At 44.2% G+C, this 11,231-nt stretch overlaps 1 protein-coding gene across 1 annotated transcript in view; it reads left to right on the top strand.

Annotated features, from left to right (window-relative positions):
* Positions 1–221: 221 nt before the first annotated feature.
* Positions 222–11,231, top strand: part of LONRF1 (LON peptidase N-terminal domain and ring finger 1) — a 40,676-nt gene continuing 29,666 nt past the window's right edge. The window contains exon 1 of the mRNA XM_027599064.2: positions 222–1,024. Coding sequence (XP_027454865.1) covers positions 310–1,024 — 715 coding nt within the window. The 5' untranslated portion in view covers positions 222–309. The remainder of the gene's footprint in view (positions 1,025–11,231) is intronic.

The raw sequence follows: 11,231 nt of genomic DNA, 5'->3' as shown, positions 1-11,231 counted from the left end.
ATCCCCGCTGGGGGATCATCTGACCTCGGGTTCCTCCCCGGGAGGGGCTTCTGAAGGGGCGGGGCCGGGCGGTAGGCTCCTCCGGGACCCGGGGCGCAGGCCGTGCGGGGGAGTCCCGGGCGCTTCAGCGAAGCTCCGCCCCGCCCCGCGCCCGCCAGGCCCCGCCCCCGGGGCTTCCCGGGCGCGCGCCGCCCCGCTGTGTCCGCGCGCCACGCCCCCCAGCTCGCGGGCCGCGTGCGGAGCCGCGCGCCCCGGAGGCTCCGCGACCGTGGCGGCGGGCGGCGGCGGCGGAGCAGCCCTCCGCGGGCCATGTCTTCTCCGGACGTGGCGAGGAGCTCCCCAGGAGGGAGCCGGGAGATGGCCCCCACGCCGCGGAGCCGGGGCCGGTTCTGGGAAGTGGGCGGCGGCAGCGGCGACCGGCTGGAGCGCGCGGCGGCGGAGTCGGAGCGCTGGGAGCTGCTGCTTCACCGCGGCGAGCTGCTGGCACTGGGCGGCCACCTGAAGGGAGCGCTGGAGGCGTACGCGGCGGCGCTGCGCCGCGGGGCCCCGGTCAGGCCCGAGTGCCTCGGCACCCTGGTGGACTGCCTGGTGCTCAACTACCGGCTCCGCCACGGGCTGGGCTGGAGCGCGACCCTGGCAGCGGGCGCGGACCCCGGTGCGGGCGGGCTGCTCAGCTGCCTGGGCTGCCGGGGCTTCCTGAGCGAGCCGGTGACCGTGCCCTGTGGCCACAGCTACTGCCGTCGCTGCCTGCGGAGAGAGCTCCGTGCCCGCTGCCGCCTCTGCCGGGACCGGCTGCCGCCCGCCGCCGCCACTGATGCTGAGGGCACCACTCCGCGGCCGCCGCCTCTGGCCGCCGCCATCGCCGCCTCGGGCTTCAGAACCAGCGTCGTCCTCAACCACCTGGCCGAGAAGTGGTTCCCGGGCCAGCGGGAGCGAGCCCGCGCGGCCGGCCGGCTCGGGGAACTGCTGCACCAGGGGCGCTACCGGGAGGCCCTGGCCGCCGCCTGCGAGGCGCTGCGAGCAGGTGACCGCGCGGGGATGCGGCGTGGGCCCGGGCGACCCCACCCTCCTTTCCCGACGGGCCGGCTACCCGGAGCTCGTCTGCGCCCCAGGGGGCCTTTTCTGCCTCGCCGAGGCCGCCTCACTCCCGCTTGTAGGGTTTCGGGGTCCTGAAGGGTGTGGGAGGGGGCGGCGCCCCGGGGTGCTTCGGTCACAATGGGGATCGCCTTCGGAGCCGACTGTGACGCGGCGCGGGGAGGGGCGCACAGGCTCGGGGTTCCCTCAGCCGCGGCCTTGCGGTCAGGAGGAAGCGTCCCGAGCGGAGCGGGTGGTCGGGGCCAGGCCGCCGGAGCGCGGGATGGGGTGGAAGTTGGGCGAGCCGGAGCGGCCGCTCGCTTCCTGCCGCGCTCTTTCCTGTAATTGGCCGGCCAGGCCGGGCCGGGCCGAGTCCGCCGCGGGCCAACGACAGCAGGGGTGGGGAGAGGATCTCTCCAACCGAGGCTAGGCGTGCAACGTTTACCGTCGTACCCCACAAAAGTCACTGGGGCAATTGGAAGCCGCGGGAGGGCAGAATTGCATAAGCTGGGTGGGGGGGGGGGGTTGTGTAACGGGTGACGTCCGGTGGGCGTGGCGGGAGCTCCGCGCCCGCACCCAGCTCCGGGAGGCCCCGCCGGCCCCTGGGCTTGGGGCGGGTGTCGGAGCTGCCAGGGGGTGTCCAGGCTTACCTGAAAATGTGTGCAGCACTGGTTCCTCTTGATGGTTTACCAATTCTCAGACCATACTTATTTCGTAAACACACGTGTGCTTACTTTTCGAATACCCCTAGTTCACGGGCGAGATGAAGAGGTAGTCTCAGATGAGTTCTTTGACACGTTTGTTTGCCTTTCCATTCTTGATCAGGCTGTGGGAAGAGCCTTTTAGATCTTTTGTCTGTTTCTTCGGAAGCAGCTTCGACTTCCTAGCCTAGGTTAGCACTCTTAAGGTGGTTTTAGGGGACACAGCCAGACTTATCTAGGGAGAATGAAGAGTTCTTTAAATCGGTGGTTCCCCCACCCGGGGGGGATTTTACCCCCGGAGGACATTATCTAGAGCAGTATCTGGTAATCCCTGGAGATTTTTTTGGTTGCCACCCCTTGTGAGAGTAGTGCCGGTACATCTCATGGGTAGAGGCTAGGGATGCTGCTGAACATCGGAGAGTGCGCCGGACAGCCTCCCACACAGTTATCAGGCCCAAAATGTCAATAGTGTCATTGTTAAATCTTGTGTTAAATAAAGCATATTTCAAGATTGGTGTCTTTATTGGCATGAAATAATGCCGGCGGGAATAATCGCGGAGAGAGACATCTAAAATATAAACCGATATTAGGTATTAGGTAAATTTATAAACTGTAACTGAAACTCTATTTTTGTGGGTCTTTTATCCTAAGTGCTTAGTCATTTTGAACTAGTGATAGTATATTATTTAATACCTTTAGAGTTCAAAACATAAACTTAGCATATTTTCATATCTTTCAGTATCTTTATGGGAAGTGTAGGCAGTTATAAAATGGAGTAGAATGGTAGACCCCGAACAAAAGAGATCTAGTTGGAATACAAAATTCTGATACAGACAGCTCCGCCTTTCTGGGTAAATAAAGTTTGAGTGAGGAAGTGCAGACCATTTAGGCCATGGTCCTCATTTTAAAAACGAAGCAGAAGCTAGGGCAGTGACATGACTTGCCTACAGTCACACAGGTAGCTGGTTGTACAGGCAACATTACATTCTCCATTTCTCCTAAATGTTGCACTGGGGTTGGTCCTGGCTTTATAGCTCATCCATTGAAAATGTTGATAAATTTCCAGGGAAGTTTTCTTTGTTGCTAGTATTAAATAAAGGCTGAAACTTATTGATAGCACTATGCAGTATTAAATAGTGCACTCCATAAGAATTAAATTAGGCACTTAATAAGAATTCAGGTCTTAATCCACAGAACAGTGAGCACATTTACTAATTTAAGGTCTGGCTTAATGTTCTATAACCAGTAATCTTTTAATTAAGGAAGATTTGGGGCCTTGGATTGAGGATATTATTTTTAACAGAAAAAAACCTGTATCTACTCTCCTTTTTTAAAGACAGTCTGCATGGTCAGCACATGGGAATTTTGCCTATTCAGCTATTTAAATCTTACTTTTGTGGAACTAGAACTCAAGTCTTCTTTCACCTCATGAGCCTGTTTTTCCCTCTTCTGAGGTCTTTCAAAAATCATTAATTCCATCCTCAAAAATGTGTCTGCATGTTAGTAACAAGGATAACTCTTTTCATCCCATAAATTTTTAGTGCAACATAGGGAAAAAAAATCTTAGAGTTAACAAATTGTAGTTGGTAAAGTACAGATATGAAGTGTTCTAACAATTTTTGGGATAAATAAAAACGTTTAGTAGAGTTAAAAATCTGTAGTTAGGTTTTAACTTTTTCAGAGTCAGCTACTTAACTAGATAGGCATTTGAAATGTGTTTAAAATTGTACAGTTGGAGTTACTAATGATACTTTTCATTGTTGATAATGAAAAAAGACCACTACAATTTCTTTGTAGAATTCTTATGAAAAACTAAACACTATTAACTAGAAAAAGATAATCTAGTCTGCAGTTAGCCCACACCCATCCAAATTCATTCCTGTTGACAAGAAAGGAAACCTTGAAAACCTTTTCCAAAATCAGAAGTTTCCCACTGAGATTACATAAGTTTCTGTCGAATTGAAATATATTTAGATAACATTTAGTCTATTGATCTTTTGGTATTAACTCAGATGTTTCATAACTTTCTGTCCCTTTAGTTCAGGGCTATTATGTAAAAGTCTTTTCTGTGTTGGATCTTTATACTTAAGAGCCTATTGAAATGATCCCACTTTGCTATGCTATTTTCCTTTTATTTTTAATGAACACTGACTTGCCTCCTCCCCATATACACCCCTCCCTGCCAAAAGAAGACAAAAGAACATTGTACTTTACAGTTTGAACTGGTTTAAAAAAAAAATAAAGGTCATAAGGGGGAGAACAGTTTATTTAAAATACTTGTAAATTTTTGTCTTTAGTGTTAATCATATAGTTCTTGCCTATTATCAAGCATTTAAAAAAAATGTTTGTATATCCTTTGATCTTCACAAAGAATCCTGTGGAGTACCCTTACCTGGGAAGGAAATTGAGGCGGCTGGCAGTGGAGGGGCCATGTGGCCTAGTGGTTAAAGCTGTGCTGGCAGCTCTTGGCCCGGGCTTGAGTCCCAGCATGGCCCTCCACTTACTCTCTGACCTTGGGCCTGTTGTCTAACCTTTTTGTTTTGGTTTCCCTATTTGAAAAGTGAGAAGAGTACCTCGTAGATAGATAACAGTAGTAACAACTACCTAGGGCTGTTAGGAGAATTGAGATGTAAAATGCTTTGAATAGCACCTGACAGAATAAGTGCCTAATAAATGTTAATTAAAAAAATTTTAGGGGCGCCTGTCTGGCTCAGTCGGTTGAGCATCTGCCTTCTGCTCAGGTCATGAGCTCAGGGTCCAGGGATCCAGCCCCGAATTGGGGAATTGGGAGTCTGCTTCTCCCTCTGCCCTTCTCCCTCCCCCTGCTCATGCGCTCTCTCGGGCTCTTGCTCTCTCTCAGGTAAAGTCTTTAAAAATATATTTTTTAAATGTAAAAGTTGTGCTACAACTAGAAGATGATTTAGCTGAAATTTAAATTTTATGATGTCAGGTCCTGTCTTTTTCTCTCTCCCACATTAATATTACCAGAGGGAGGGTTAAATCCTGATTCTAGCCTATATATGTGAATTAGTAGTAACATTTTAGCATCCATCAATAAAATACAGATCCTGAAAGTCTTTAGTTATAAAAAGATGAGTCAAATTATAGGTAAATACTGAATACACTTGAGGAAAATGTAAAGGTGTTTAATATCTTAACTAGGTTAATGTGAAGAGATTTAAATTTCATCAGTACATTTCATATGGCCTAACTTAATCTGTAAAACACTTGAAACAGTTAACATTGACACTTAATATGGTGTTTAATAGTTCACAAAATATTTTCCTTTCCGTTATCTTAACTGATCCTTACAAAAGATCATGTGAGGTAGGAGAGCAACTTTAGCATTCCTAACTCACAGATTGAAGAAGAGAGCTCCAAGAATTTTAAGTGCCTTTCTTAAGGCAAGTAAGTAACGAAGTTAGAACTGAAAGCAGAAGCACCAGATATGTGGATATTGCTTCTAAGACTCAAATTGATTTTAAAAATTAGCATATAAATCATAAATCTCATGTATTCTTAGCAGGTATTTACAGAGTTCTTACTACATACATGGCATGTTTTAGGTGCTGGAAATATAGAAGTGGACAAAATAAAGACCCTGTCCTTATAGAGTTTGTATTTTTTTATTTCTTTTAAAATTGCAGCAAATTGGGGGTGCCTGGGTGGCTCAGTCGTTAAGCGTCTGCCTTTGGCTCAAGTCATGATCCCAGGGTCCTGGGATCGAGCCCCACATCGGGCTCTCTGCTCGGTGAGAAGCCTGCTTCTTCCTCTCCCACTCCCCCTGCTTGTGTTCCCCTCACTCGCTATGTCTCTCTCTGTCAAATAAATAAAATCTTTAAAAAAATAAAAACAAATAAAATCGCAGCAAATTGGCATTTGTTGAAAAGAAAAGGGGCTTATTGCTTAACTGACCTCTAACAAACTGAGCCTGTACGCAGTAAATGTCTGATTCACCTTTTCTTTAATTCAGAAGTCATTTTAAGGATTTTTGCAATGCTTCAGGGTCACTACAAAGATTAGTTACAATGGCATATTCTTATTGATATAGAAGATGGGAAAATGGGTTATGTAAATATTAAGTGCTCTGTTTTAAATAATTTCCATGTTTTTTTTTAATCTGTTATCTTAGATTTCTAGTTATTTATATATTAACCTTTGGTGTATTCAGAATTGGTTTTTCTATTTAGTGGAATATTTCTAAGAGGCTTAGATACATTCAAGTGAAAATTTAAATGAATTTATATAGTATTCTATGCCTTGCATTGTAAAGATATTTTTCAAAATTGTTACAATGTTTAACTGTAGAAGGTGAATGACAGACTCTAAAATGCAAGACAGAAGCTTCTGTTCAAATTCCCACCCCACCCCTTGTAGGATGCGATCAGTCTTTTTTTTTTTTTTCCTTTCCCCTCCTTTTATCCAATCTGCACTACCAATCCCTAAAGATGTTTCTCACCTGGCAACAGTTTATTTGGGTAAAAGAAAAGAAAATACTCTTTCTGATACCTTGTATCGAGAGCTAATCTCATTGCTATTCAGCTTATTTTGAAATATTTTGTAATATTAACAATACCTATTATTTATTGAGCATTTGTGTGCCAGGCATTGTGTTAGCTGTCAACACACATTGTATAGAGGGGGATACTGAGATGTGGAGAGTAAGGTAAACTGTCCAAACTGGGATATAAACCCAGGTGTTCTAAATCCAATGGTTATTATAAGTATGCCAAACTACTATTCCTGGACTTTATTAATCAATCACTAATAACTTGTCAATGGGCAGCTTTTAATTTAACGATTTAGAGAGAGAGACAGAGAGCATGAGGTGGGGGGAAGGGGCAGACACAGAGGGAGAGGGCGAGAGAGAATCCCAAGCAGACTACTCGCTGAGCACAGAGCCCGGGGGCTTGATTGCAGGACTCCGAGATCATGATCCAAAATCAAAGGAGTCGGCTGCTTAACCCACTGAGCCACCCAGGCGGCTTTTGGTTTAACTATGATAACCAAGCCCTACCATACTGAACTTGAAAAAGTAATAGAAGCAAAGAAATTTGGCATTTTGGTTAGCCACTGAGATTGTTGAAATAGGTCAACATATAAATCTAAGAAAAAGACAGAAGAACGAGTAAAAGATTATGAACATGGAAGGTTTATTCTTATGCATAAACAATCTAGCCAATAGATGTATAGTTTTAAAGGTTAGACTTACTGAAGAAAAATACATTAAAACAATGACTTTTTTGTATTTTTCTAGTACAAAAATACACAGCTTGTGGGAGTGTACAATAAGTTTTTTTAATTTTATTATGTTAATCACCATACATTACATCATTAGTATTTTTTTTCTGATGTAGTGTTCCATGATTCATTGTTTGCATATAACACCCAGTGCTCCATGCAGAACGTGCCCTCTTTAATACCCATCACCAGGCTAACCCATCCTCCCACCGCCCTCCCCTCTAGAACCCTCAGTTTGTTTTTCAGAGTCCATAGTCTCTCATGGTTCATCTCCCCCTCCAATTCCCCCCCCTCCATTCTTCCCCTCCTGCTATCTTCTTTTTTTTTTAATATATAATGTATTATTTGCTTCAGAGGTACAGATCTGTGATTCAACAGTCTTGCACACTTCACAGCGCTCACCATAGCACATACCCTCCCCCATGTCTATCACCCAGCCACCCCATCCCTCCCAACCCCCACCACTCCAGCAACCCTCAGTTTGTTTCCTGAGATTAAGAATTCCTCATATCAGTGAGGTCATATGATACATGTCTTTCTCTGACTGACTTATTTCGCTCAACATAATACCCTCCAGTTCCATCCACATCGTTGCAAATGGCAAGATTTCATTCCTTTTGATGGCTGCATAATATTCCATTATATATATATACACCACATCTTTATCCGTTCATCTGTCGATGGATATCTTGGCTCTTTCCATAGTTTGGCTGTTGTGGACATTGCTGCTATAAATATCAGGGTGCACTTAGCCCTTCAGCCCCCTACATTTGTATCTTTGGGGTAAATACCCAGTAGTGCAAATGCTGGGTCATATGGTAGCTCTATTTTCAACTTTTTGAGGAACCTCTGTACTCTTTTCCAGAGTGGCTACACCAGCTTACATTCCCACCAGCAGTGTAGGAGGGTTCCCCTTTCTCCACATCCCCGCCAATATCTGTTGTTTCCTGACTTATTAATTTTAGCCATTCTGACTGGTGTGAGGTGGTATCTCATTGAGGTTTTGATTTGGATTTCCCTGATGCCGAGCGATGTTGAGCACTTTTTCATGTGTCTGTTGGCCATTTGGATGTCTTCTTTGGAAAAATGTCTGTTCGTGTCTTCTGCCCATTTCTGATTGGATTATTTGTTCTTTGGGTGTTGAGTTTAATAAGTTCTTTATAGATTTTGGATACTAGCCCTTCATCTGATATGTCATTTGCAATATCTTCTCCCATTCTGTCGGTTGTCTTTTGGTTTTGTTGACTGTTTCTTTTGCTGTGTACAATAAGTTTTTATAAAAGGAGGGCTAGTAGAATGTATTGAAACTGTATATATATATGTATGTATAATTTTCTACACAATTTTCTACACAGCCATTCAACTTCATAGACAGTGACTAAGGAAATAAACAGATACGTAAAGGCATACAGAGAGATGTTCATTGTACCTTTTTTTTTTAAGATTTATTTATTTTAGAGAGCACACAAATGGGGGAGGGGCAGAGTGAGAGAATTTCAAGCACACTCCCCGCTGAGTGTGGAGCCCAAGCCTGGGCTCCATCCCGGACCCTGAGATTATGACCTGAGCGGAAATTAAGAGTCTCACAATCAACCAACTGAGCCACCCAGGGGTCCCTGTAGTACTTTTTATATTAGCAAACATTGGAAGTACAAACTGCTGAGTAGTGTATTTTTAAATAGATTGTGAATATGGTAGGATATTTTGCAACCATTAAAAACCATGTGGATTTAATTACATTGACTAAAAAGAAGTTTATAAACTGTCTATAGGTAGAATTCATAAAACTATAAAATTAAAAATGTAATCTACACCGTAGGAAAAATGTGTAGGTTATATGCCAACACTGGTTATTTCTTTATGGTGGGTAAAAGATGTTTCTTAATATTGTAGGTTTTTCAAATTTTATAAGTAAACATTTATAATCTGAAAAAAAGTTTTTTGAAGATGAACTAAGGAAACAACCTTAGGATTGGAACAAAGATGAGTAATTGGGATTCTGGAGAACTCTCCTCAGCCCATGAAATGCCTTGGCAGCTTAAGACCTGGTTTCCTCAAGATGTGAAGCAGAATTTTATCTCAGTTTTTTTTTATTTGCCTGACAACTGGCAATATTACTGGGTCTAAGAGAAGAGAAAATGGGAGCATGAATTGAGCATAAGGGGACAGATTTTAATGAATTTCCCCTTGCTCACCAAACATTTAGCAAAGCCAGGATTTGAGGACACAAAGACAGGAAATAATGGAAGGAGCTCAAAAACAGAATTTAGACTGAAGGCAGTGCACATCCAGGGAAGAAACACAATCATAATAGCCAACATTTATAATGTACCAAGCCCTGTTCTGAGCAGTTTGCATATATTAACTTACTCTTGAGTAATCCTGTGAGGTAAATACTGTTATTTGCAGAGGTGAACAGCAAGGACTCTGGAGCCGGACCACCCGAGGGAGAATCTTAAATCCATCACTTCCTAGCTTTTGGATCTTGGGCAAGTTACTTAAACTCTCTGTGCTCAGCCTCCTTATCTGGGAAGCTGTGGACAGTGCTAGACCCAGGTAGGATTGTTCTGAAGGTTGCAAATCATAGTAAGTGGTGTTTCTTAAATAAAAATAAATTTTAGGAAACATCCTCAGTTTTGTAGCTGAAGAAACAGGTACAGAGGTGTTTGGCTGTTTGGCCCCAGGCACAGTAAAAGTAAGTGGAGGTGCCAGAAGTTGAACCCAGGCAGTGTGACCTCAGAGTTCCTGCTCTTGATCCTTAATGATGTGCCAAGTGAGGGTAGTCTCAGAAGAAAGCATCTTGAGAAGAGATTGGTGAGCTGAGTCCTGTTGGATGAGAAATAGTTCCCCAGACCAAGGGGAGGTGGGGTATTGAAGTAGAGCTCTGACGAGGAGGGAGTTCTGTGAGCAAAGGAATGAGGCATGAAATAGAATGGCAGATGAGGGGCGGGGTGAGGTTAGGTATTACTGGAGCCTAAAGTGGGAGGTTGATAATGATAGGAAGTGAGGCTGGAGAGAGGGTCAAGAGCCAGGTGTGTAGGAATTTGTTGTGCTCAAATACCTATCAGGTCTTCTGGATGGTGAGGGTATAGGCAGGGTAAGACTGGAGGCGGGGAGAGCAGTAAGCAAGCTATTGAAAAAATCTTAGAAATTTGGATCTGGACTCTTAACTAAAGTTGTTAGCAGTTAAGATTGGAAAAGAGCAGGGACAGATTTGAGAAATAAAGGAAGTAAAATTGACAAAGTTGGAGATTTGATTTGGGAAGTCAGGGGTGTTACTAGTAGAGAATACAGTAAAAAGACTTTTTTTTTTTTTTAAGATTTTATTCATTTGACAGAGTATAAGCAGGGGGAGGGGCAGAGGGAGAGGGAGAAGCTGCCCAGGATCCTGGGATCATGACCTGAGCCAAAGGCAGACACTTAACCTACTGAGCCACCCAGGCGTCCCAAGACTTTTTTTTAATGGAAATGTACTGAGTTTGAGGAAATTATAGCAGGCAGTTATAAATTTGGTGAATCTGAAGGCAGGTTGAAAAGCTCAGAACTGAAGATAAAGATCTGGGGGTTAAATCATGCTTTTAGTAAAATTAGCCCAAACCACATCTTTGTATTTCTTCACTTTTTCAACAAATTGGGTCTGTAATGTGCCAGGCACTAGGGTACCCACAGTAATGACCTGATAGCATGCTTAGTGAGGTGACTTGTTCACTCCAGGGTCCTCAAGGCCACATAGAGAACATACTGGAAACATTTGTTGACTCTTTCAAACTTGAGTTACTAACATAGCTGCGCTGATAGTTGTTTTTTGGGTTTTGTTTTTTTGGGGGTAGAGGGGTGGTTTACAATTGCCTTTTGCAGAAGTTTACATGGAGGGCAGACACTGTATGCCTTGACGATTCAAGGGTCTCTAGTGCATTTGGCTCTTTTTTAGAATTAAGGGTTTAAAATAAGTGGGTGGGGTGACCCTAATCTCTTAAGAAGCTTTAGGAATTTTCAACTCACTTGAAGAGGTTTTCTTTTCCCCCTTATAAAGTCATTTCCATTAACATTTGAAGTTCTTAATAAAAATATTACCTATGAAAAATTGGGGAGCAAGACTTTTAAAATCTAGCCCTCTTGTAATTTTATGTGTACCTTTTCTCTTCTAATATATACTAACTTCTTAGGCCCGCCTCTAGGGAATCTCAAGAGCCTGAGTGTTTTTGTGTTGAGAGG

The sequence above is a fragment of the Zalophus californianus genome, chromosome 2, assembly GCF_009762305.2.
Source record: "Zalophus californianus isolate mZalCal1 chromosome 2, mZalCal1.pri.v2, whole genome shotgun sequence".
In the NCBI taxonomy this organism is placed as follows: Eukaryota; Metazoa; Chordata; class Mammalia; order Carnivora; family Otariidae; genus Zalophus; species Zalophus californianus.
This window is presented reverse-complemented; position numbering and strand designations above follow the sequence as displayed.